Source organism: Orcinus orca, chromosome 3 (genome assembly GCF_937001465.1).
Source record: "Orcinus orca chromosome 3, mOrcOrc1.1, whole genome shotgun sequence".
In the NCBI taxonomy this organism is placed as follows: Eukaryota; Metazoa; Chordata; class Mammalia; order Artiodactyla; family Delphinidae; genus Orcinus; species Orcinus orca.
In genome coordinates this window covers 79,319,454-79,345,215 of record NC_064561.1, presented here as the reverse complement: position 1 = coordinate 79,345,215, position 25,762 = coordinate 79,319,454, and the positions used below count along the sequence as shown (strand labels likewise).

The 25,762-nt window shown below is 34.3% G+C and overlaps 1 protein-coding gene and 1 long non-coding RNA gene across 5 annotated transcripts in view; one reads left to right on the top strand and one right to left on the bottom strand.

The window, feature by feature from the left end:
- SLC12A2 (solute carrier family 12 member 2) overlaps positions 1–19,743 on the top strand; it is a 109,104-nt gene extending 89,361 nt beyond the window's left edge. The window contains exons 19-27 of one of the 2 annotated variants that reach the window (XM_004279865.3): positions 931–1,010; positions 3,309–3,434; positions 6,240–6,287; positions 7,742–7,864; positions 9,358–9,469; positions 11,158–11,244; positions 12,525–12,660; positions 15,502–15,569; positions 16,813–19,743. In XM_004279865.3, the coding sequence (XP_004279913.1) occupies positions 931–1,010; positions 3,309–3,434; positions 6,240–6,287; positions 7,742–7,864; positions 9,358–9,469; positions 11,158–11,244; positions 12,525–12,660; positions 15,502–15,569; positions 16,813–16,948 (916 nt within the window). In that variant the 3' untranslated portion in view covers positions 16,949–19,743. The remainder of the gene's footprint in view (positions 1–930; positions 1,011–3,308; positions 3,435–6,239; positions 6,288–7,741; positions 7,865–9,357; positions 9,470–11,157; positions 11,245–12,524; positions 12,661–15,501; positions 15,570–16,812) is intronic. The other variant, XM_004279866.3, reaches the window with a different exon arrangement.
- Positions 1–25,762, bottom strand: part of LOC117196604 (uncharacterized) — a 49,441-nt gene that overhangs the window by 20,668 nt on the left and 3,011 nt on the right. The window lies entirely within an intron of this gene.

Here is a 25,762-nt window from a genome sequence, read left to right as displayed (position 1 = left end):
TTCGTACGCATGGGGATTAGGGAAAGAAGGAGACTGTGAAAGAAAGACTACATCATGTGGGCTTTGAGCCAAAGAGTATGCTTTTTTTCTTTGAAGACGTAAGACCAGTGAGATGGAGTAATTATCCTAGAAAATAGAAAAAGTGACATTTTTGCAAATAATTCATTCATTATTAGTTGTAGTTTGTCATAATGGGAGCGCTGAAAGAAAGGAGTCTTTTCTGACACTGATCTTTTAGGAACTGAAGTGAATGTTTGCTCTGAGAGTCAAGTATTAATCCAAGTATTATATGTCAAGCAGCAGTTTAAAGATAGGTAAAATATTGCTCTCTGGTTTCTGGAACCATAGACCTTGATGGCTATTTTAAAGCAGTGATACTGCTTACTCTTTTATCTTGTGACACTTATGTTCTGGTTGTGATTTTAAATACCTTGAACAGTTGAGGTATACTTTATTTACTATGTATATATTAACAGTATGGAGGGTCTGAAACTGCAAATCAACTTCTATAGCTTAAAGAAATTATATACATTATAGAAATTTCTATACCTTATAGCAAAAACATTTAGCTATTTTAGTCTGAAGTAGACTAAGAGCTATATTCACTGGATTTTCTTTAAGGAAATTGATTTTGATTCAATTACTTTATTAACTATTTTTTAAAATACTTGTAGTTATTTCTTCTCTAATAGTTAATTAGATCTTTCACAGTACAGCAGAGGAAGGTTAACATGTCTATTAATTTTTTCTCCAGTGAATCTGGAGAAAATATGGATGTCACTGTAATTTTTAAAGCATATTATAAGAATCAGATACTTAAAGCTGAAAGTAAATTTAGAGATCATCTACTATTGCCTTCATTTTATAGAGGAGAGAGACAGAAATTTTTGTGATTTAAAAGAATTTTTTTTTGTTTTTTTCTTGTTACAGTGACGCCTTTGATATACAATATGGAGTAGTAGTTATCCGCCTAAAAGAGGGTCTGGATATATCTCATCTTCAAGGACAAGGTAAATCTTGTTTGAAATACATTTTTTATCTTAAAAATATAAATTACTTTGTTAGAAAATTATATGTAATTCTACAAATTCTTTAATAATTTTAATATTTACCATCTAATATGTGTCATATACTTATTGTATGGCATTTTAAGATCAGATCTGATTGGCTCTACCAAAGTTTGGATTTTCTCTTTGTACCAACCTGAATGGTGGCTAGTAATTATTAATAGAATAAAATTCAATTCAAATCATAAGTTTAAGAGAAACAAACATTAGTTATGATTGTAGTTTGGCCAAAGTTATAAAACTACATGATAAATAAAATAATCAGAGGAAAACATTTTAGACATTTTCATGTTTATGGAAGATATACTTTGTACATAGAGGCATATTAATAATGAAAAACTAAACTTTGTTATATCATTTACTCTTTCTTCAGAAAAGACTATATTTTGTAACTTTCTCATTTTGAAGTAATTATAGATTCACAAAAATTTGTGTACCCTCCCTCCAGTTTCCCCCACTGGTAACATCTTATCTATAGTTCTGTATCAAAACCAGGAAATTGACATTGGGACAATTTACATACCTTATTCAGGTTTCACCGGTTTTACATACACTTGTATGTACAAATGTGCACACAAGCACATGTGTGTGGTTCTGTTTCACTTGTCACATATGTTGTTTCATGTAAGATACAGAGTTGTTCCATCACCACAGAGATCTCCCTTGTGCTACTGCATTATAGCTTCCATTCATACCCTTTCCCTGTTCTCTAACCCCTGACACCCACTGATCTCCTCTCAAACTATATAATTTTTTAAGCTTTTAAAACTTTTTTTTCATTAAGCTTAAAACCTGTTAAAGTATACTTAGCACTTTGGGCAACTTTATAAAAAGTATGGAAAATTCCATACCCTCTAATGATTTCCTTGTAGCTTAAAAAATACTGTAAGTTTAAGAAAATTTGTGTACCTAATATTTTATCCTTATCAATTAATTAACCAGGTCATCAAAATTAGCTAAGGCTAAATAGCTGAGAGGCATATAATGAACTTTCCTCATCTGTTCATGTATTTAAGCTGTTCTAATCCTCCCACTCCCCCCACCACTTTAAGGGTATTGTGCATTTCTGAAAGGAATGCTTTGAGGTCTTTATCCATGTAACACAAAAGTATGGCCTGCTGAAAATGCATTTTCTTACTCTGGAGTAGGCCTTGCAAAATACTATTTATTATGCTTGTTATGCTCTAACAGTAATTTTGGTTTAGGATACCTGTTAATAACTCTGCATAATTATTAGTAGTGTTCCCTTTCACTCTCAAAAACATCAGAGTTTGGCTAATAAATGATATACTCTGTAATTTGCTGAGATTTAAATGTGATTGGAAGTTCAAGAAAATATTTTCACGTGTTTATAATCATAAGAATTGTTTTGAAAGTCTCCTTATTCATCATTAAGATTTGGAGACAGGAATTTGCTTTAGCACAGGGCTTAAGAGCATAGGCTGTAGAGTCAGATATGCTTTGCAAATTCCACCTTTTTCTCTTAGTAGTTTTGTAGCTGGGGCAAATTTGTTGACTTCCAAGCCTCAGTTTCCTCATCTTTATTCATAAGGCTATTGTGAAGATACTGTCTGTGAAGCTCTTAGCATAGTGCTGGCACTGAGGCTTACATACTTTCTATTGTTATTTCTCTTAATATACACATATCAGTGATGAGGATTATGGACAGAAGATCAATTTCATATTATGTTTGTCTTTATGATAAATCTTTTTTATTGTGGAAGCTAAACGTTTACTAACTCCTTCCCAAAAAACAAAAAATGAAGAAAGTGCTTTAAAAATAGAGACGGCACTTTCACCATGAGCTTAGGAAAGAACTCTATCCCCTAGTTTTGGCTTTATAGTCATGGGTATAATTTTTCACTGTTGTCTGTCATCTTATATGTATATGAACATTTGTCACATCCTAAATTTTTTCATGTGTAAATGACTTTTAGAGTAGAGTTGGTTCACATTTTATACATCATTGTTTTGTGTACCAGATTCTTATGTTCTGTACATCTCACTCATTACTGATTCCCCATCACCTAATTCAAATGTCTGACAGTTAGTTGTGGCTAAAGATATTTAGTTGAATAGTCATTTCAAAATTGATTGTCACATTTGTTTATAATAAGAAATTATTCATTATAAACTTACCATTATCAACTTTGCTTAAAATTGTCATTTAATGCTATTATACCATGATGCCCTCTTTTGTTAAAAGATTCAGATAACATTTTGAATACTTTATGTCTACAGAAGAATTACTGTCATCACAAGAGAAGTCTCCTGGTGTTAAGGATGTGGTACTAAGTGTGGAGTATAGTAAAAAATCAGATTTAGATACTTCTAAACCATCTAGCGAAAAATCCATTACACATAAAGGTAATTTTTATTCAAACAAGAAGTTTTATTAATGGTAATGTTTTAATTTTGGAAGAAACAGTTTTTATTATATGGTATGTCTTACAAAGTAACCAGTTCTCAAACGTGTATTGTTCATTTCTAGTTGCTCAGGTAAAATTTATGCCTTTCCAAAATGGCTACAAATGATTATTTTTAAGGTATTAAGTAGATCATAGAACAGAAACCATGCCAGTTTATTAAACATGCTCTTGTATGTTTTTATTTATACTTAATTTTAATTTGAAGCATAGATTAATCTGAACTTGGAAAGAAACATGGTAGTTTTGGAGTAATGTGTATATAGCATATGATAACACTGAAAGGAATGATGTTTATAAAATTAGTTTACATAATTTTTTGTGTAAATCAAGATACTTCAATACCAGGGGTTTTGTTTATGTGCTGAGATACTCAGAATATTTTTACATCTACTGTACCTGGTATTGTTCAGGTAAAACAATGTAGTAAAATATCAAGTGTAATTTTATTGCTCAATGTAGTCTCCTCCCAAGAAATGAGCAATTTACGTTTGTCTGCTGAACTGTTGGGCCATAATTACAGAAATAAATACTCCTGGTGGCTAATGTGGTTTAAGCCAAAAAAAGATTTCCAAATCTCCTGAGACTTTGGGATAATTTCATCCACAAATCTCTATGTCATGTTTATGAGAAGGAAAGAGGAATGACTTCCAAATCTTACTCTCCCACCCTCACTCTCCTACCTCTGTTCAGCCTAGTATCTCCATCTGTCCTACTCCCAGCTGACATGCAACAAGAAAAATCTGCACTGTAAATCATCAAACCGTATCATACTTTTGCTTCCTGTAAAATAATTACCATTCTTTTTCTGAAATTGATAACCTTGGACAACTCCTACCTCTGAAATCTCTTCTAGATTATTTAGAAGCATTAATGTTGCTTTTATCTTTCCTCCTTATTTACCTTGTTTGCTTAGAGTAGTGGTAGTTGAGAGTTTAGTTGAGACCCATTTTCCATATCAATTCTTTGCTGGCTTGATTATAATCTTTTTTTTTTCTATTTCACCTCAAAATTCTATAAACTGGTTCTGATAACTCTTCTTATGTTCCTGCATTTATTTTTAGTTTGTGGTATACATTCTTTCATTTCCTCTTGTTTGTTGTTGTTGTCATTTTCTCTTGCCTAAAACAGATCCTTTCTTTACGGAATCTGTTAGGAATTAACAGGTAAAACTATGATAGGAGGAGAAGTAATATATTTATCAGGCATCTACTGTTCCTCTCACATTGTAGTAGATGTTATACATTCATTAGCTCATTAATGTATGTCACAATCTTATGAAGTCTATTTTTATAGAGTAGGGAACTGGGTCAGTACCTTTCTACTCATCTTTTTATTATAAAAATGTAAACGCCTTTAACTTAGTTTAAATCATTTTTCAGTGTCAAGATTTCCTTGACATTTCTGAGCTCTTTGAAATGAATACAGAATGTCCATAGTTATATTTATGTTTTTTATTATCATTAAAAATAGATAATATCAAATATCTACTTTATATGAACAGTAATATTTAATACTATTAAATTAAATGTAATAATTGAAATGTTTCTTGTTCCATAACAGGCATAAAAATTAGCATTCAAAAATAGCATTTATTTTGTGCTTATTTTCTATTTAGCCAATTATTTTCAAAATTAGTACAGAAAATATAGGAAAGTTTATATAATTTTAAACGTCTTCAGAATTATAAACATTCTGGTATAGTTATTATATTTCGTACGTCTGTCTTATTGAGGCATGCAGTATGCAGAGGGACAGAAAGAGTACCCTTTGAATATATGTTTTGTGCTAGGCACTGAGCTGAGTGCATTAATGCTTGCAATATGACAACCTTAAGAGGTAGGTATTGTTCACCCTTTTAACAAATGAGGAAAGTGAGGAGTTAAGTAAAGTAACTAGCTTAAGGTCACACAGCTAGAAGAAGGGTTAGAGGTAATCTTGGAATGCTGGGAGTCTGACTCAAGAGCCCACTGCAGTGTACTCTTTCCTGTCCAAGTTGGGAGTTTTATGTGCCTTAAACAAATAGTACAGCTTAGAATAGGAAAAAAATTTCAGATTAGGAAAACTATTAACCCTAGGAAATATTTATAGGTATGTAAATGGACCAACATATGCTATATACATGCATGTACACACATGTGTATATATGTGTATGTATATATATATATACACACACATATACATATATGTATATATATAAATTTATGTATTTGAAAAATCACTCCTGTATAACCTGGCATTTTATATAAACCAAAAGACTCTTGTCTCTGATCAAATTCCTAAATATTTCAAGTGGTGATTAATTTTTACAAATATCAAATATATCTATTAAGTGCTTCTAATATTCCTTGTCAGTCATTTGCACAGTGATGCAGTGGCATGTTTGAAATTTATGTATTACTTGCAACATCAGTTTTATAATATCATATTTCTACTTTATAAGCCAGAGCAACTAATTTCAAGTATGAAAGTTTAAAAGTTTAAAAATTCTAAAGTTTTTGTCCGTTTTACAGGAATGAAATTTAGGGGTGGGTGTTACTCAGTAGCCCTGTTGGAGGAGTCTAAAATATGTTTGCTTTTTCAAATCCTGAACACTCAGTGTAGAAAATATCTTCAGTCTTAATTATTTTTCACACTGTTTCTTCATACTATGTTTTATTTATAAATGTGTTCTAGTTACATTTTCATTATTTTATTAATAAGAAGGCAATTAACTTATATTTTGTGTTTTTTAAACATAATCTAGATGAGGAAGAGGATGGCAAGACTCCAACTCAACCACTGTTGAAAAAAGGCAGGCATTTTTCATCATTTTATTTTAATCCTTTTTCTCATACTGTTAATTCTTTAACTCCAATCTTATTATTTTCTTCCTTTACCTTGGTTTTTATTTCCATGGTGAGGTGATGTTACAGTTTTTTATTAAATGCAGATTAGAAAAATTATCATTAGGCCAACTAAAGCATTAAATTACCCCAGGAAAAGGTGATATATCAAAGACAAATTCCTTTAAATCAAAGACAAATTCTTTTAAATCATGGTAGTATTTCAGAAATATTCAAATCCTGAAAGTCAGTATTTTAATTTTTAAATTTAAACTGCATGGTTTAGATGATAAGTAGAGACACTGAAATAGGTTTATTTACAGTGTCACTTGCATTCTTTACCATCAGTTGTACCCAGCCAAGTCCTTAATTTTGATACTAATATATTTCTCATTTCAAAAATTACAATATTTCTCACAGTCCTGCTGCGTTTGGGAGATACAGTCATGTCAACGTACATGAATTTTATGAGAAGGAGATAGAGGTGAGAGTTATGGAGCAGTGTGGTTTGGTAGCCATATTATTTCATCATGCAAAATCATTCGTCATGTTTTGCGTACATCATGGCAGCATGAAAAGTGAATGACAGACATTCTACAAAAGTGATCAGACTTCCTTCTGTGGATTTATGCTTTTAAAATTTGGTGTAGGGATTTCATTATAGTCATTTGCTTGCTCACAGAGTCGGTGCTGATTTTTTTTTTCTTCCTTTTTAATTCCTGGGGATACATAATGGGAACTCCCTTGATAAATTGTTCTTTAGACCTACAGTAGATGGGTGCCCTTCCTAGGAGTTCCCACAGTCTTTCTGTGATTCAAAGAAAGATGTGGTGGTTATATGGCTTTAGAATTGGGCCTCACATATTGAGGGGACAAAAGTTAGGTATAGATGAGGGAGTTTTTCCTTAGACTGAGAGGTTTCATTGTGATAACTGCATGACTGTACTGATATGTCTCCCATTTCTTTCTGTCTTTTATATTACAGATAACGTTACATTTAAAATTTTTTTTGAGCTTTGAATTATTGAGAAACCAGATTACAAAAGAAATTATGTTCATGGAACGGGCATAAGCTTAATTTGCCCAGTTAGCCTGAAACAGCTTTTCAAAAATCAAAATCTAGCGATCATAATTTTCTTTAGTAGTTTTTATGATTCTCTTTCATTCAGAATGCTTCAAAATATTAGAAATTAGGCAAGATAATTTGGATGAGTTTAGGTATTATAGAGATATTCTTTATCTGTAACCCTTTTAAAAGTATATTTAAATTGTAAACAACTATAACCTTATGATTGATGTCATATATACAACTACATTATAAACATTTGAATATACAAAAGTTAGGGAACTATGGGAATTTAGCAAAATATACTTTAATATTTACCTTCTCCCTAATATCTTATTTTTCTGCTTGATCCTTCAGAACCCAAAGGCCCTGCTGTGCCTTTAAATGTAGCTGACCAAAAGCTTCTTGAAGCCAGTACACAGTTTCAGAAAAAACAGGGAAAGAACACTATTGATGTCTGGTGGCTTTTTGATGATGGAGGTAAGGTTGCTAATATATGTTTTTAAGAAGTTTAAATTTTCTGAAGTTTTGGGGGTAGTACTAGGAAATGGTATATACTCTTCATTGACCCCATTCCCGTTAAGCCAGGTCCCCCAAAGCAACAGGATTAGTTCCAGAATCAGGCATCACACTTTGTTGTCCTGTCCCTTCAGTATCCTTCAAATTGAAAGTTGCTCAGTCCTTCCTTGAGCTTCATGAGTTTAACATTATTTTTAGATATTACAGACCATTTTGTACAATGTCACTTGATTTGGAGTGCTGTTTAATGATTCATCATAATTAGTTTCTGTGGGTAGAAATATCACAGAAGTGATGCTGTGCCCTTCTGTCTGCGTCTTATCAGGTGGCATAGTGTTGATTTGTCTCATCACTGGTGAAGGTAGCTTTGACCATTGAGTAAGGTGGTTTTCCCAAGGTTTATATACCGAAAACTTATCGTTACCCCCTTTCATGATTATGATATTTGGGGCATGGGGAGTTACTTTGAGACTATGCACATATACCATCATTACTGCTATTTTTGGCACCATCTTTAGCATCCATTGATATTTCTGCCTGAATTTATTCTTGCTGTTACGATTGTTGTGGTGTGTTTGTGGTGTCCAAATGGTGATTTTTCCAATCCTGTCATTTCTTCATTTATTAGTTGGTGTTTAACTATAAAGAGGAGCTTTCTCTTTACTTCTGTGTGGACTTATGGATTCCTGTTTTATTCAGTGGATTATGATTTTTTCATTCTCACAGTTTGTTTTGATGTTGTCCCAGATTTGGCCAGCAGTATTCTCTTTAGGATAACTTCTGTGTCCATTTGTCATATCCAAATCATTCTTTATTTTCTGATAAAATAAGACATTCCAGGCTCAGTTTTGTACTTTACCTACACCAACACTTGAATCACCCTTTATCCAAAGAGGCTTGATTCCTTTTAGTGGAGAATGGTATTTAGAAACAAAGGTCAGGGCATTAGAAATGCCCGTTTCTACTAGGGTGTGACTGCTCCCAGGCCCTCTTAGTGGACAGATGTAGGAAACACACCCCCCCACCCCCCCACACACACACCTATTTGTATATACAGGTATAGATTGAAACCACTTCCATTGCAACACTGCAGGGTTCGCTCCAGCTTCTCCCTTTTTATGTTTCTCATTCCATTGAGAAACATGGCTCCCGTTAGCTTCAGTGAATACTCTCTTTTCCTCAGTCCTGATATAACCAGTCTCCCTACCCTGCCAGGCCACTATCTCATTTCTTTGACTTCCTCGCATGGGCCCTGACTCCACTGGGCCTCTCTCCTTATTCAGGCCAAGTGGCTTTTTGACTGAATTATTAAGGAAGGACTGAAAGAACAAAAGAACAATTTTCTTTCATATTGAGTTATAATAAAGGTGTTTTTAGCAACTAACTTGAATTAAAAGTTCTTAATTGAGAAATTAGTGTTTTAATAAGTGATTTGTTATATTTTTATGATTCAGGTTTGACCTTATTGATACCTTATCTTCTGACTACCAAGAAAAAGTGGAAAGATTGTAAGATCAGAGTATTCATTGGTGGAAAAATAAACAGAATAGACCATGACCGGAGAGCGTAAGTCTGTTTTAAATTGATGGGCATTTATCTAGTAGTACTTCATTATTTCAATATAGATTTGATAGGGATAACAATTAGACAACACAGAAAATGTCAGTCATGTTGCTCTGTTCTGTAGTGAAGCTGAAAAGTCTAGTTAAACAAGTAAAACCTCATTCTCTTTTAGTCTTAACGTTTAAGTTTAGATTCTTGGTTTTACTTATATGTAATATTTTTTAACATATTGACATTTTAGAAAATCTTTATTAAATACTTGCAGCATCAAAGTGTTAAGCAGCCTTTTTTAAAAAGAAAAATCAGGGTAAAAAATACACAAAAGTGATATTTTTATATGCATTATATTTTGTAGACTTCTAGACAACAGAAATGCAGGATGGCATTGTCCATTTTCTTATTTCTGTCTGTCCTGTCACAGTTCTAGTTCTGGTTTCATTGCTTCTCTAAGTACACTGTGTCTCATCTCTGATCATTTCGTAATATATCATGCATATTGCTCCCAGTTTCACGTTTAGAAAGCAAAGCTTTGATCATGTGATGCCTCTGCCCCAAATATTTTTAACTTCTTCTCTGTTACACACCACAGAGAGTCTAGGCGATAGGGCCCTTTACAATCTGTCCTCCTGTTTCCTTTCTGTCTATATCTCCTATTCCCCCAAATACGCCTTGTACTTCAGTTTACATTTCTACATCTGCTCTAAACAAACATATGATTTCAGACTTTCACTTCTTTGCCTGCTCTCATCTGTCTACTACAAATAGTTCTTCACTTGCCTCCTCCCTTCTCTGTTAAAATAACTCCATTCTTTAAAACCCCAGTACTTATTGTCACCTTCCTCATAACGCCTTCCCTGTTTCTTTGTAGTTGTTACATTCCCTTCCTGAAACACGATATACTTGATACCAATCATTACATTCTGAGGCTTGAATTATTTTCTTATCTTAGATTTGAGTTTTGTGGGTCCTATAACACATATTAGGCACTTAGTAGATTTACACTGGAGTTGAGCTAAGTGTTTATACATTTCAAATCATGAATTATGCAAGAAATACTAGTAATTTAAAAGTTAAACCTATAGCTTGTTTGTTTTCTGTTACCTTAATTTAGAAAACTCATTTTATTAAAAATAAAATCCTGTTTTGTTAATTGCTTTTCCTGTATGTGTGTTTCAACTTTTTTATTGTTACCACCAAAGTTTAATTGCCAACTCTGCCTCCAAAAAGGTATTTATTTACTGAAAAATTAGAGGCTTATTGGAGCTCCTTTTCACGTTTGTCCCAGTTTTAAAAAAAAAAAAAAAAAAAAAAGCTGTGAACTTAATCTGCCATCAGTTATAGCTTCAGTTTTGCCCGAAAAGTCAGAGTTGGACTAATTTTAAAATAACTGTTTACTAGTTTTTACTGAAATACATATACTTACCAATATAATTTGACTAAAATTAACTTTAAAAAAACTAGTTGCCATTCAGATTTCATTATTAATGTCTTGCTCTGTCCATTCATTATTGGATACTAAGGAGAGATTCAGAGAAAGTAAAAGAATACAACACAAGTTTCTACTCAGAATTTAGATGTCTACTTTGTAAGTTAATTCAGATGGACTCTGTTTAGTACCTATCGATTCAGCCATAAATAGAGTAAGAATACTTCTATATACACCCTTCATGTGTCTCAATGCTTTGTTCTAGGATGGCTACTTTGCTTAGCAAGTTCCGGATAGACTTCTCTGATATCATGGTCTTAGGAGATATTAATACTAAACCAAAGAAAGAAAAGTAAGTTATTGGATTAATTACTTTGTATAAATTTCTGATTCTTTTATGGATGACCTACTCAGACATGCTAACAGATCATTTAACTTAAACTAATTACCTGGGGACTTTGCCTGCTGTTAGTTACATGTGAAGTCAACTTGTTTTTAATCTAGCAGATAGTTGGCATGCCTATTACAGATATTGAAGTAAGTCTAAAGGGTTTTTAATATTTAGAGAAGAATTCAATTACTGATTTACCAGTAGTTTTTGAAAATCATTAGTGCCACAGAAATTCCACATGGTTCTTTAAATTTCCATTGTTCATTATGACCACTCAGTCCTTACTCCACATGTGTAACACTTTCCACTATTTTGTTTTTTTACTGAAATAGGGAAAAAAATAAATCTAAGAATTTGCCTATAGTAATTGCATTCAGAATTCTCAAGAGTCAAAGAAAAGTAGACTTGTGGACTATTCTACCTGGAAATGGTATATGGAAGTTGTTATAATTATATATATTTATATTACTGTACATAATTTTAATTACTTTCAGATATATGTTGAATATCTGATGAAGCTGGTATAAAGAATTCATTTTAAGTAGAGAACAGTAAGGTATACCTTGTAAGGTTGTAGTCAGGGAGACATTTTTTTCTCTTATAGAAGAATATATACTAGGAGATTTGTATGAGACTGGTTCTGAAAAATATGTTTTTCACATTCATAGAGGTTTAGAATGCTGTTCATGTTCTTCCACTATCTTTTTTGTCCTTTTTAGTATCTTTGGACCTACAGCTTAATTCTGGATCCTAAATGTTTAATATCTGCCCTTTCCTCCCTTCAAAATGTTCTAGTACCTCTTCTTACACTACTTCTCTTCAGTGGTACTTGAACTGGGAAAGCAATTGAGTGTTTTGAGTAAAGGAGTAACACAATTAGACTTAATGTTTAACAGGATCATTTTGGCTAATGTGATGAAATTTATTTAGGTTGGCGGGCTGGGGTATAGGAGTAGGGGCAGATACAAGGAAACCTGCACTAGCAGTTAAAATTGCAGTTCTTTTATTATGAATATGATTCTAAATTTCTAACCAGTTAGAGAAACTAGTGATTGCTATTTTCAAAATAAATTGCCAGAGTGATTGTTATAGTCAGAGTATGGAAGGGAGCACGATGGTTGGAAAACACTAACTTCTATAGTTATAATTACACTAACTTTTCAAGTTATAATTTAGTGTTTAAGATCTTACTGTTAAGTAATTCAGCATAAGGTTAATTATCTGTATTCTGTTTTTCTAAGTATTGTAGCTTTTGATGAAATGATTGAGCCATACAGACTTCATGAAGATGATAAAGAACAAGATATTGCAGATAAAATGAAAGAAGATGAACCATGGCGAATAACAGATAATGAGCTTGAACTTTATAAGACCAAGGTATTCTTTCTCTCCTGCTTCCTTTTCATTAATCTTCCATGTGATTTTTTTAAAAAATAACTTAAGACATATGTATCAAGAACTGCAGTGGGACATTAAAAGGATCATACACCATAATCAAGTGGGGTTTCTCCCAGGAATGCAAGGATTCTTCAGTATTTGCAAATCAATCAGTGTGATACACCATATTAACAAATTGAAGGAGAAAAAGCATATGATCATCTCAATAGATGTAGAAAAAGTTTTCGACAAAATTCAACACCCATTTATGATAAAAACCCTCCAGAAAGTAGGCATAGAAGGAACGTTCCTCAACATAATAAAGGCCATATATGACAAACCCACAGCCAACATCGTCCTCAATGGTGAAAAACTGAAACCATTTCCTCTAAGATCACGAACAAGACAAGGTTGCCCACTCTCACCACTATTATTCAACATAGTTTTGGAAGTTTTAGCCACAGCAGTCAGAGAAGAAAAAGAAATAAAAGGAATCCAAATCGGAAAAGAAGAAGTAAAGCTGTCACTGTTTGCAGATGACATGATACTATACATAGAGAATCCTAAAGATGCTACCAGAAAACTACTAGAGCTAATCAATGAATTTGGTAAAGTAACAGGGTACAAAATTAATGCACAGAAATCTCTAGCATTCCTATACACTAATGATGAAAAATCTGAACGTGAAATTAAGGAAACACTCCCATTTACCACTGCAACAAAAAGAATAAAATATCTAGGAATAAACCTACCTAAGGAGACGAAAGACCTGTATGCAGAAAATTATGACACTGATGAAAGAAATTAAAGATGATACAAATAGATGGAGAGATATACCATGTTCTTGGATTGGAAGAATCAACATTGTGAAAATGACTCTACTACCCAAAGCAATCTACAGATTCAATGCAATCCCTATCAAACTAACAATAGCATTTTTCACAGTACTAGAACAAAAAATTTCACAATTTGTATGGAAACACAGAAGACCCAGAACAGCCAAAGCAATCTTGAGAAAGAAAAACAGAGCTGGAGGAATCAGGCTCCCTGACTTCAGACTATACTACAAAGCTACAGTAATCAAGGCAGTATGGTACTGGCACAAAAACAGAAATATAGATCAATGGAACAGGATAGAAAGCCCAGAGATAAACCCATGCACATATGGTCACCTTATCATTGATAAAGGAGGCAAGAATATACAGTGGAGAAAAGACAAACTCTTCAATAAGTGGTGCTGGGAAAACTGGACAGGTACATGTAAAAGTATGAAATGTGAACACTCCCTAACACCATACACAAAAATAAACTCAAAATGGATTAAAGACCTAAATGTAAGGTCAGACACTATCAAACTCTTAGAGGAAAACATAGGCAGAACACTCTATGACATAAATTACAGCAAGATCCTTTTGAACCCACCTCCTAGAGAAATGGAAATAAAAACAAAAATAAACAAATGGGACCTAATGAAACTTAAAAGCTTTTGCACAGCAAAGGAAACCATAAACAAGATGAAAAGACCACCCTCAGAATGGGAGAAAATATTTGCAGATGAAGCAACTGACAAAGGATTAATCTCCAAAATTTACAAGCAGTTCATGCAGCTCAATATCAAAAAAAACAAACAACCCAATCCAAAAATGGGCAGAAGACCTAAATAGACATTTCTCCAAAGAAGATATACAGATTGCCAACAAACACATGAAAGGATGCTCAACATCATTAATCATTAGAGAAATGCAAATCAAAACTACAATGGGATATCATGTCACACCGGTCAGAATGGCCATCATCAAAAAATCTACAAACAATAAATGCTGGAGAGGGTGTGGAGAAAAGGGAACACTCTTGCACTGTTGGTGGGAATGTAAATTGATACAGCCACTATGGAGAACAGTATGGAGGTTCCTTAAAAAACTGAACATAGAACTACCATATGACCCAGCAATCCCACTACTGGGCATATACCCTGAGAAAACTGTAATTCAAAATCATGTACCAAAATGTTCATTGCAGCTCTATTTACAATAGCCAGGACATGGAAGCAACCTAAGTGTCCCATCAACAGATGAATGGATAAAGATGTGGCACATATATAAGATGGAATATTACTCAGCCCTAAAAAGAAACGAAATTGAGTTATTTGTAGTGAGGTGGATGGACCTAGAGTCTGTCATACAGAGTGAAGTAAGTCAGAAAAACAAATACCGTATGCTAACACATATATATGGAATCTAAGAAAAAAAAATAGTTCATGAAGAACCTAGGGGCAAGACAGGAATAAAGACACAGACCTACTAGAGAATGGACTTGAGGATATGGGGAGGGGGAAGGGTAAGCTGTGACAAAGTGAGAGAGTGGCATGGACATATATACACTACCAAACGTAAAACAGATGGCTAGTGGGAAGCAGCCGCATAGCACAGGGAGATCAGCTCGGTGCTTTGTGACCAACTAGAGGGGTGGGATAGGGAGGGTGGGAGGGAGGGAGACGCAAGAGGGAAGAGATATGGGAACATACGTATATGTATAACTGATTCATTTTGTTATAAAGCAGATACACACCATTGTAAAGCAATTATACTCCAATAAAGATGTTAAAAAAAAAAAAACTGCAGTTGGTTATGAGAGGAACCAGTGGTGTAAACTAAATCTACTTTAAGTTGTAACTATATTTGGATAGTGCAAAGCATTAATTTTTTTTAAAATTCTGGAAAGATATTTTTATTATACCAAAATTGATTTTGGTTTCTTTTTGTCTACTTAATAGCTTTATGAACCAGGGTAAATTCCAGTTTTCAAAAGGTCTAGTAATGACTTTGTTCTGTTTTATTTCAGACATACCGGCAGATCAGGTTAAATGAATTATTAAAGGAACATTCAAACACAGCTAATATCATTGTCATGTAAGTAATACCTATACAAAGATTTCCTTGGGTATTCACTTTATGATAATTCAATTAGGATTCATTTCTATTACCAAGTATATATAACATCCATAATGACTTTGTGGTTATGAGGAAAAATACTTATTAAATATACTTTGCTTTAAGCATATGAAGAAATCATTTAAGATAGGAGGAAAGAAAAACAAAAATATTAACCTTAAGCTTGCATGAATCTAAGTACTTCTTTATCATAATAGTTTAATCTGCGATTTTTCCTTTATCCTTTTTCCCACTTTTAAAAAATCCCTTAGCTTTGGAAACACCACAGCATAGCCATCAACATTTGTGGGGTATGAGGGCTGCAAATTAAAACGTCGATCCCAGGCAGCTTCTTCATAGAAATAACTCCATCAAGTTACGTGGAGGATTAAATTTAAAAAGTAGTTCCTATCTCAATTCCCACCAAGTTCCCACACACAAAATTTACATCTAAACGCACTGTCTTCACATTGAATCGGTGCTTATGCTTACTCTGGCTTTTCCTCCACTAAACCAGGTTAGCTAGATCTTTCTTGAACCCAAATTTTCTCAGTCCTGGAGCCTGGGCCCTTATATAGGTGAAGAAGACTCAGATCTCTGAAACATGCCAAATGATGAAATAAAGTAATACCAAAGGATTGTTAGTTTGATTAACAACAAATATTTAATACACCAGAAAATTTCAGATTTTGCTGATGATAATCAAGTATCTGTAATGGAAGTCACTAAAACATAGAAGGCTGGAGAGAGACACTCTGTGGAGCAACTGGACATACTATCACTATGTACAAATGGAAACGAGAGTCCAGAGAGAGATAAAGGAAATTGAACATTAATATGTAGAATTATGTTTGAATTTCATTTGTCCATGTATAGATACCACTATCGAAATTCAGATAGAAGAATTTCTATCTAAAAGAATTCTAAGGGGAAATTTGAGGTTTAATGTTAGATACCAAATGTGTTAGGGTTTATAGAAATATTTATATGCTATTCTTATTTTTGAGAAATATTTTGTTCAAACTTGAAAAAAATGGGAATAATTATATGTGAGTATAGTAGTTACTACACTATATGCAGAATTTCCCTGCACTCAAAAATATTCTGTAACTATAGTAATTTTTAGTTACTATTACTGTGACTTAATTTGTAATTCTTACTACATTTTATTCTTCTCAACGTAAATGCATTGTCTAATTTCCTTTCTTTTTTTGATAACCAGGAGTCTCCCAGTTGCACGAAAAGGTGCTGTGTCTAGTGCTCTCTACATGGCATGGTTAGAAGCTCTATCCAAGGACCTACCACCAATTCTCCTAGTCCGTGGGAATCATCAGAGTGTCCTTACCTTCTATTCTTAAATGTTCTGTCTGCACAGTGGACAGCCCTCCAGACGGTACTTCAGTGCCTAGTGAAGTAACTGCTATCACTGAAATCTTCAATGACACGTTAACATCACAATGGCAAACTGACTTATTTTCACTATTTCATTAATTTGAAAGCACACAGAGAAGTTGCTCCATTGCTATGTTTATGGAGACTTCAGTTTTAGTCAATTCCTTATCTCTATCTTAGTGAATGATGATTCCTTGTTGTTGGACTGAAGCTTGTGAGAGTAAAGTTTTCCTTTGCTACTTGAATAGCAATAAAAGTGTGTTAGTTTTTGATTGATGAAAGGAGTACAAAAAGCCTTTAGCCTTGAGGTGCCTTCTGAAATTAACCAAATTTCATCACTATATCCTCTTTTATAAATTTGTAGAATGTCAAACTTTGCCTTCAGCTATTTTTATTTCTAGTCTCTTTCACCTTAAAATAAAATGGACACTGCTTTTCTTTTTCCATTGACCAATTAGTGTTGAGTACTGTATGTTTTCTATTACTTTTGTAAAGGTGTCTGTCAGATATTAAAGGTGAGAATTAGGGCGAGTTAATGAAAATGCAAGAAAAAAAATGGGAACCAAAAAGTGACCCCAAGTTTAGGTTTTCATGAATCTGTATCAATGTAGATCTAGGGGAAAAAAGGCCAAATAGACTTCTTTTTTTTAAACCTCTAATTGGCTGTTATTTATATCTTATTTGATTACTATTTCTTGAAACCTTAGGGAAGGTTGAAGATTTATCCAGTACTTCTATATACCATGCTGAAAAATCACATATTGTCATTCTTTAGACAAAAATCTTTAAGATCGTTAGACAAAAATCTTTAAGATCGTTTGTATTTATTAGAAGAAAGATCTGTCCTAATTTAGAGTTTTCCTCAAATCTGAGGAACTTTTACGAAATGCTAGAAGACTTTTCTGGAGGAAAATTAGACAAAGCATTGTTGTTTAATAGAATATTTCAATAAACACATGGAATATCACTATATCATCCTTTTTATAAATAATTAAAATATTTAGTGTTTCATTGAATGGTTAAATGGACCACTGGTTTCTTAGTGAAATGTTTTTAGGCTCAATTCATTCAATTGTCAAGCTCATAGTCTTAATTAATATACTCAGGTTTGAACAGATTATTCTGAACATTTAAATTTAATCCATTCTTAATACTTTAAAACTTTTGTGTTAAGAAAAACTGCCAGTTTGTGCTTTTGAAATGTCTGTTTTGACATCATAGTCTACCAGTACCGTTTTGACAGTGCATTATGTACTGTTACTAAAAGCTTTATATGCAATTATTAATGTGAAGTTTTCCATTTTTTATTCAAGGAAGGATTTCCTAGAAACATTTCAAGGGATAATATGTCTACATATCTGTATGTGTGTGTGTATATGTATATGCATACACAGATGCATATGTGTATTTATAATGACATGTTGCTGGTTTTTTGCATTTTAAAGTGATCAAGATTCATCAGATTATATTTTTTTGTTTCAGTAAACATGAGTTCACAGATTGAAAGACAGGTTTCATGGAGAAGAAAGGTGATCATTTGAAGGGCATATAACTTCACACAGTTATCATTCAGTTAGAAAATGGAGAACATTTCATCTAAAGTACTGTTCAGTGTGTCCATTGGTATAAGTTTCACTGGTGCAGAGTTTATGTAGGTTTTCATGAATCTTGATAGAAATCTATAAAATTACTACTGTTGTTCAGTAGTGCAATATTTTTGCTGCATGAGTATGAACTAAGTTAACACCATAAAAGAGATCTGATAATAATTTTAAATTCAGAATGTTAAGAGAATGAGGTAATTGTTTTTCTAACAGTTTTTCCAATGTTATAACTCATAGCATTGTACCATTTATTGGAGGTTTTGTAGTGTTTGGAGGGAAAGACAGTAGAAATGTCATATTATTCAGTAAACAATATGTTTGAACTTTTAAAATGGTTAATAGGGCATAACTGAGTGCTGCTATCTTGAAATGTGCACAGGTACACATACTTTTTTTTTTTTTTAAGTTTTTCCCATTCAGGAAAACATCATTGTGATCTATACTGCAGGAACCAAATGTCGTGCATCATACATATGTGTATAAAGTACATAAAATATATCTAAATATGCATAATGGGGGAGGGTAATATTGTCTGTGAAATAATGTTAAGAAGCTTTTCACTTTAAAAAATAATGCATTACTTTCACTTAACACTAGATACCAGGTCAAAATTTTCAAGGTTGTTGTAGTGCTCTAATAAATTTCAGCAATTAATTCTTAGAGATGCTAGCTAGTGTTGAAGCTATTCTACTCTATTTTATTTATGCTGAATTTCATTATTTTAATGCCAAAATTTTTTAAGTTCTAATCATTGGTGATAACTTGGAAATAAATAATTATGTAATGGCATATGACACGTCATTATTTCTATAGGTAAAAATTCAGTGGGTTTAGAGAATGGTGGTGTTAAGGTGATTATTAACAGTTAATTAAATCAAATATTTATTTGTTACATTATTTCATTTGTATTTTAGGTTTCCTTTTACATTCTTTTTTTATGCTTTCTGACATTACATATTTTTAAAGACTATGGAAAAATAATTTAAAGATTTGAGCTCTGGTGGATGTTTATCTACTAAGTTTGAAAATGTAATATTTTGATAATACTGTACTATAACTGTCACAGAAATGCTTTTCTAATGTTTTACTGTTGAGTATTGCAGTTGCTGCTTTGTACAGAGGTTACTGCAATAAAGGAAGTGGATTCATTAAAACAATTTAATGTCTACTCTTATATTTTATAAATCTATGTCAACTTTGTGATTTAACCACATTTATACAATTTACTTCATGGATGTCTGAGTTTTTAAAATGGCTTTAATACTTTAAAGTATTAAAATACTTTACTTTAATATTCACGCCTTGGAAAAGTTGTTTGAAATTTTTCACTATCCTTAAGCCTTTGGAATAATCACTAGTTATATTGACAGTGAGACTGAGCCATATCAGATGCAGCTCATTTTGATATTTTGTAAATGATTTAACTTTTCTAATTCTGCTTTGTCTTTTGGTTAAATCACATGGTTATGAATGAGGAAACTAGAAGATTAAAATGGATTCATAGCCCCTGAGTATAATCTGATTCTTTTCTAAGATTTTTGGCAAAGCTAATTTACAGTTTTACAAAGCATTTTCACTTTATCATTTGAACATTACAGTAGGTGTGTTATATGTTCAGGATAGCTATTTCTCTCTCTTCTACTATTTAGCTTGGAGCATTGTAGCAAATTCCCAAGGTCATGTCAACAAAGGATGTTGGCCTAGAGCACAGATCTTTCATCTTCAGGGATGTCGCCATTATACATTCACTGCTGCCTGATCCATAACTTAATGGCTGGAATAGATTGGTCATCTCCAAACTACTCATATTTATCTGCCCAGCAAGTGTGTGCTCAGGTAATGCAAATTAAAGTTACAAGTATAGATTGGCCACAGGCTACCTAATAGATCTGAAACAAATGTAAGTGTCCATTGTATGATCTTTGCTTTTTGCTTATTCTCCAATAAGCTGCTGTTCGGGCCAGTTTGCTCACTTCTTTGTTTATGTGTATGGGGTGTTTATGAGAATTCAAAGGCAGCTATGAATGTGGCATTTACCATCAGAGCATCCAGTGGTTTTCAAAACAGGAATGTAATTACATATTTGAGCCAGCAGGGTTTTTTTGTTCTTTCACTGGGAATAAAAGATAAATGCTTTGATACACTTCTGTCTTTGTTTATGTATCAACAGGATGTCTGTAGGATCAGAGGAAATAGATGGTAGTTTATCTGAGTAAAGACAGCAGAAGTCCTAGGATGCACTCATCAGAAAGTACTTTTTAGCTAGTTCAGATAGTAGATACATAAAAGGTATTGGTGGGTTAATCAGTTAGAAATACATTTTTTTGTAGACTACTAAAATACCTGAAGAACTCAGTCTTCTTATAGAGTCTGGAGACAACGGTTATAGACCTGTTTTACGTGTGGCACAGGAGTTTCAGGTAGGCTATTAAATGGTAGCATTAAGAACTTCAGCCCATTTTTTCCCCTTGAAGCTGCAACTGAATTTTGTGTTACACAACGTTAAGAGTTTGAAACTACTGTTTTAGAGGAAAATGTGAAGACTTCTGAATATGTCTCCTCCTGCAGCCTTACTTGTGGCTGCTGTCCTCACAGATCAGGAACTCATTCGCAAAAATGATGGTGTCTTGTTAACACATATCCTTTGTTCCACTTTTCTGGGATATGAATGCCAATTAGCAAGATACTCTGCCCACAGCTACAAATGAAATTTACTTGTTTAATCCACAGAATAGAATCAGTGATCCATGGATACTGAATGCAAAAACAGACCTCCCAGACTCGGTACTTGTCAAAATTTCATTAGAATACTGCTAATTAAGCTTTGGGGGTAGAGAATTGTGGAGATTTTATTCTGGAAGTGTTAACTTAGTCTGAAAAAGGGAAGTAGTTTACAGGATGATTTCATATCCAGCTCATATCTCTAATAACAGAGCAAAAACTTTTAAAAGTAAGGAGGCAGTGTGTTTTTGATTTACATATAGTACACAGAAGACATATAACAACTACTGCTGTAAGATATGATTGCATATGCTCTTTTAAAATTAAGTCCCAAGTAACCCATTTTTAAAAGGAGGTCATCACAGTTTGAAAAGGAGTGAGCTTTAAGAGTTTATCTGTATGAACAATATAACACAGGTTATTTTTATTTCAAGCACACAACAGTTTTGCTTAAGCCATGAAAACTCCTTTGAGGTTCCTAGAAGTGTTAACTAGTCAAGACATTTAAAAGATGATACGAACTATTTGGGAATTGAGGTGGGGGTAGTAGGATGGAAAGTTATACTCCAAGAAAGGTTCATGGATTGTGAAAGACTGCTTTTATGGCTAAAAGTCTTGCATTCATTCTTCCTTCTGGGAAACAGTGAATTGTGAAGAATGGAAGTTAGTTTTTTTGTTGTTTCTTTTTTTTTGTTCTTTTTCCTGAATTTTAAAATCTGTTGATTTTAATCAGCATCTCCTCTTAGCTACGTGGTACTAATCTCAGAGGTATGACGTAACTCTTTCAGGTAGTCTTTCTCTATGGCTGTTCCATCAGTAAAGATAATCCTTTGTTTACTATCCATGCACCTGTGAGTTTAGCATTCTTGACCGGAAATTTCACAGTTGGTGTTTTTCAGAAAATTGAAGATAGGGAAGCACAGATGTATTATGTATTGAAACACTCACTAGAAGAGTGGTTCTCAAACTTTAGTGCATCAGAATCACCTGGAGAGTTTGTTAAAATCTAATTGCTCCTGCCAAACAATCTCTGTTTTGAGTGAAAGTCCTCCCCTTCACAAATGCAGCTTCCCAGTATAACCCTCTCTTTACGGTGGCCTTTGTCCTTTACTCATGCCTTATCTATTGAGTTTCTTCCACAGGGTACACTTATTTCCATGTCCTCAGCTGTGAATTCAGATAATGACCTCCCTTCCACATTCCTCAGTGTTTTCCTTTTATGTTAGATCTTCTTCAGTGGTAGGAATAGAACCTAAAGCACACTAACAGAAAAAGAAGTCCAGGAAGACAGCTCAGTTCAGGGACTCAAGTTTGTGTAAAAGCAGAGACTCTAAGGTTCTGTCTCTACCTTTCCTTCTCTCTCCTTTGCCTCTCTTGGCTTGACTTGATTCTTCAGGTAAGACTGTCACTGCATAATGTGCTCTATGGCTTCTGAAAAATACAACTCAATCCCAGTAGTTCAACAACAACTGTAGTAAAAAGGTGGTATGTTGATGGCTACAATAACCTCATTAGTTTTCAGAAGCCATGCCCTCTTCTTTGGGTTTGCCCTGGAGTCTGGGGTTTATGTAGCCCAGGAAATTAGGGAAGGGCCTCAGCTCTTTGGTCTACACCAGTGGCTGGTTCCTTCTCCAAGTGCTGGCTTGCCCAGGTTCCAGAGGTTGATTCAAAGGTGAACAGCTCGCAGGCCAAACCCAAGCCACTGACAGCTTTACTAGGTTTCCAAGCTCTGCAGCCAAATGCTTCAAATCCACTCCCCTCCCTGTCTTCCAACCCAGCCATCCCTGACTCAAAGTTTCTGTTCACAGGGTTATTTGGCAGTGGATTCCTGATTCCCTAGTCTGCAGCAACTCCATTTGCACACCCATCTTGTCCTTTCTCCTTAGGGAAGTATCTCTCCAGAACTCCCTTCCACCCCAGTCCCTGCCCCCACTGGGGGGGTCAGCCTCCCTCAACCCCAGAACAAGAACCAGCCTTTCCCTTCCCCTTTCCCTGACAATGGTCCTCATGGGAAAATTCAGAAAAGCTCAGTTAGTAGGCTCCAGATCACAGAAGATTCTGCTTTTCCTACAGTATCTAGAAATGCAATAGCCATTTAGAAATGCATTTAGAATGGTAATAGCAGAGTCTTCCCTCACCAAAATAGGCAGAGTACTGTACTTTTTCTAAAGAAATTGAAAGCAGTTTGGTTGATTTTTCCTACTATGTTGCACTAAATTCTCAGCAGCTCACCCTGTTACCCTTGAACCACGCCCATGCAATGGTAAGCCCCAAAAAGATTTTAAAAGTATAGTGCAGGATTAACTTCTCTGGAGAAGACATACATTACCCCCAGCCTACAGTAGAGGGAGCCAGTGGGCACTGGTGGCATGGGTATCAGATGGAAGGTCATTACAATAGTTCTAGAGAGAGATGTCAAGGGAGTGGAGGATATTGAACCAAGTGAGTAGCAGGAAGAATTGAAAGAGTTTAGATTCAGAAAACATTGGGAAAGAGTTTTTAAAGGCAATAGAATGTAGTGTGGTTAGGAGGAGAGACTAGGGGATGAGGTGAGGATGACATCGAGGTTTCTGGCTTGGGCCACAGGTGGATGGTGAAATTGAAACAGGAAGCCGAGCAAGTCCGGGGAAAGGTGTGCATGCGGGAGGAAGATAAAGGAGCTGTCTAGAACATGAGTTAAAGATAAGTTTCAGGGTCTGGAACCCAACACGACAATTAGCTATTGAACACCGAAATAATTTACCAACACAATTGGGACTAGAGCCTTCTTTAGAAGCAATACTTAAATTATGCTGATTTCGTTCCACAGTTACTGTTTACTTAGGTTTTCTATTTCTTGCTGTGTCAGTTTTAATAATCCTTCATTAAATGTTTATTCCTATGTATTGAAATTTCTAGCAATTCGAGCATGATTTGATCATCTCAAACTTTATACACTTGATATATTCATTTTCTTTTTCGCATTTTTTTTCTCCTTTCTCAATTGGATTTGTTTCTGATCCTTAGAAGAGACACTTTTGGATTTATCACTTCCATTAATTTTCTCAGGTGTCACGGCTAAAGAAACAAAAATAGGGAAGCAATGCTCTACATTTAATTCTCCCCTTCCTAAATCACATGGAATATGAGTTTTTTTCCTCTTAATCCCAGAAAAGTACACTCTAAGATACAAATCTATGGAAATAATCGTTAGTTTCCAAAAGGTATCACTATCTTGCAAATAGCAGGATGTAGATAAAGGAAAAGTCATGCTCCTATCTCCAACAGGCTTAAGTATTCCAAAATATCAAAGATACTCTTCTATTTCTAAAACCACGGCACAACATTAGCTCCTTGGCAGAAAGCTGCACATGAGCTCAGGTTGCACAGAGAGCTGACATGTTCTGTTGGATGAACTTGTTGTACTGGAATAGCTGATAAACAAGAGCTATCTCTTGAACTTAAAAAAATGCTGAAGAAGAAAGTCACCAGTATAGTACAGTGAAAGGAATATTATTTTCTGCTCACTGCAGGAGACCATATTTTTTCAGGGAAGTTGAGTATAAATATACTGGAAGGTCCTCTTGTGAGAGGAAATAGAAGTGTAGACGTGGCTTTCCAGAGAGACTGACCCAGGTTCCCGTCCTGACTCTGCTATTTACTGTGATCACAGCCCCTCTAAGCCTTGCTCCTCAACTCTACTATGAGGATAATACTATTCACTTCAGAGAGGGGTTGTGAAATTTAAATAAGTTAAAATATGTAGACAGGTGACATATGGACAGTGTTCAGTTGATGTGAGCTCTTTCTCCCCCATCTCTTCTGAATTAGAAATAAGAAAATACTCAAGCACTCAGGGCACCGTGAGTGACGCCATCTTCTTGCTCACCCCTCAGGATAATCCATCACCCAATCTTATTGATGTTTTCCTCCTAAGCAACTCAAATTTCTACCTCTCTCCAGCCAATAGATTAGCTATGCCATCAGTTCCGATTTCCAACACTGTGAGACTGACCACGTCAGGCCTGCTCTAATCCTAACGTGATGGTAAGAAAGAGTTCGGGATTATAAAGTCAGGGCAGAGGAATGATTCCCGCACCTGGAGGAGATGGACCCTTCCTTGGGTACTGATGTGGGCCACGCTTTTGGGCTCCTCTCTCCCGAAGGCTCTCTCCCTCCATATCCCCTGAACGTGGTGGGTGCATTCCTGAGGAACTAGAGGGCCACCTCAGAGCTACATCCACTGACTTGTATCCTTTGCACTGTTTCTTTGCTAAATTCTTCAGCACACCCAAGCGAAAGCCACTTAAAACTAAGTCCAAATCTTTATTCTCTTCTAGTCCTCTAACTCAGACCCGGACTTTGTGGATTAGCCAAAATGATCATATAGTTCACATTATTACAACAGGTTTCTTATTTGTCTCTTTGCCTCTCATATTAATTACGTCATTCTGAAAATGAACTTCTTTAGGTTCA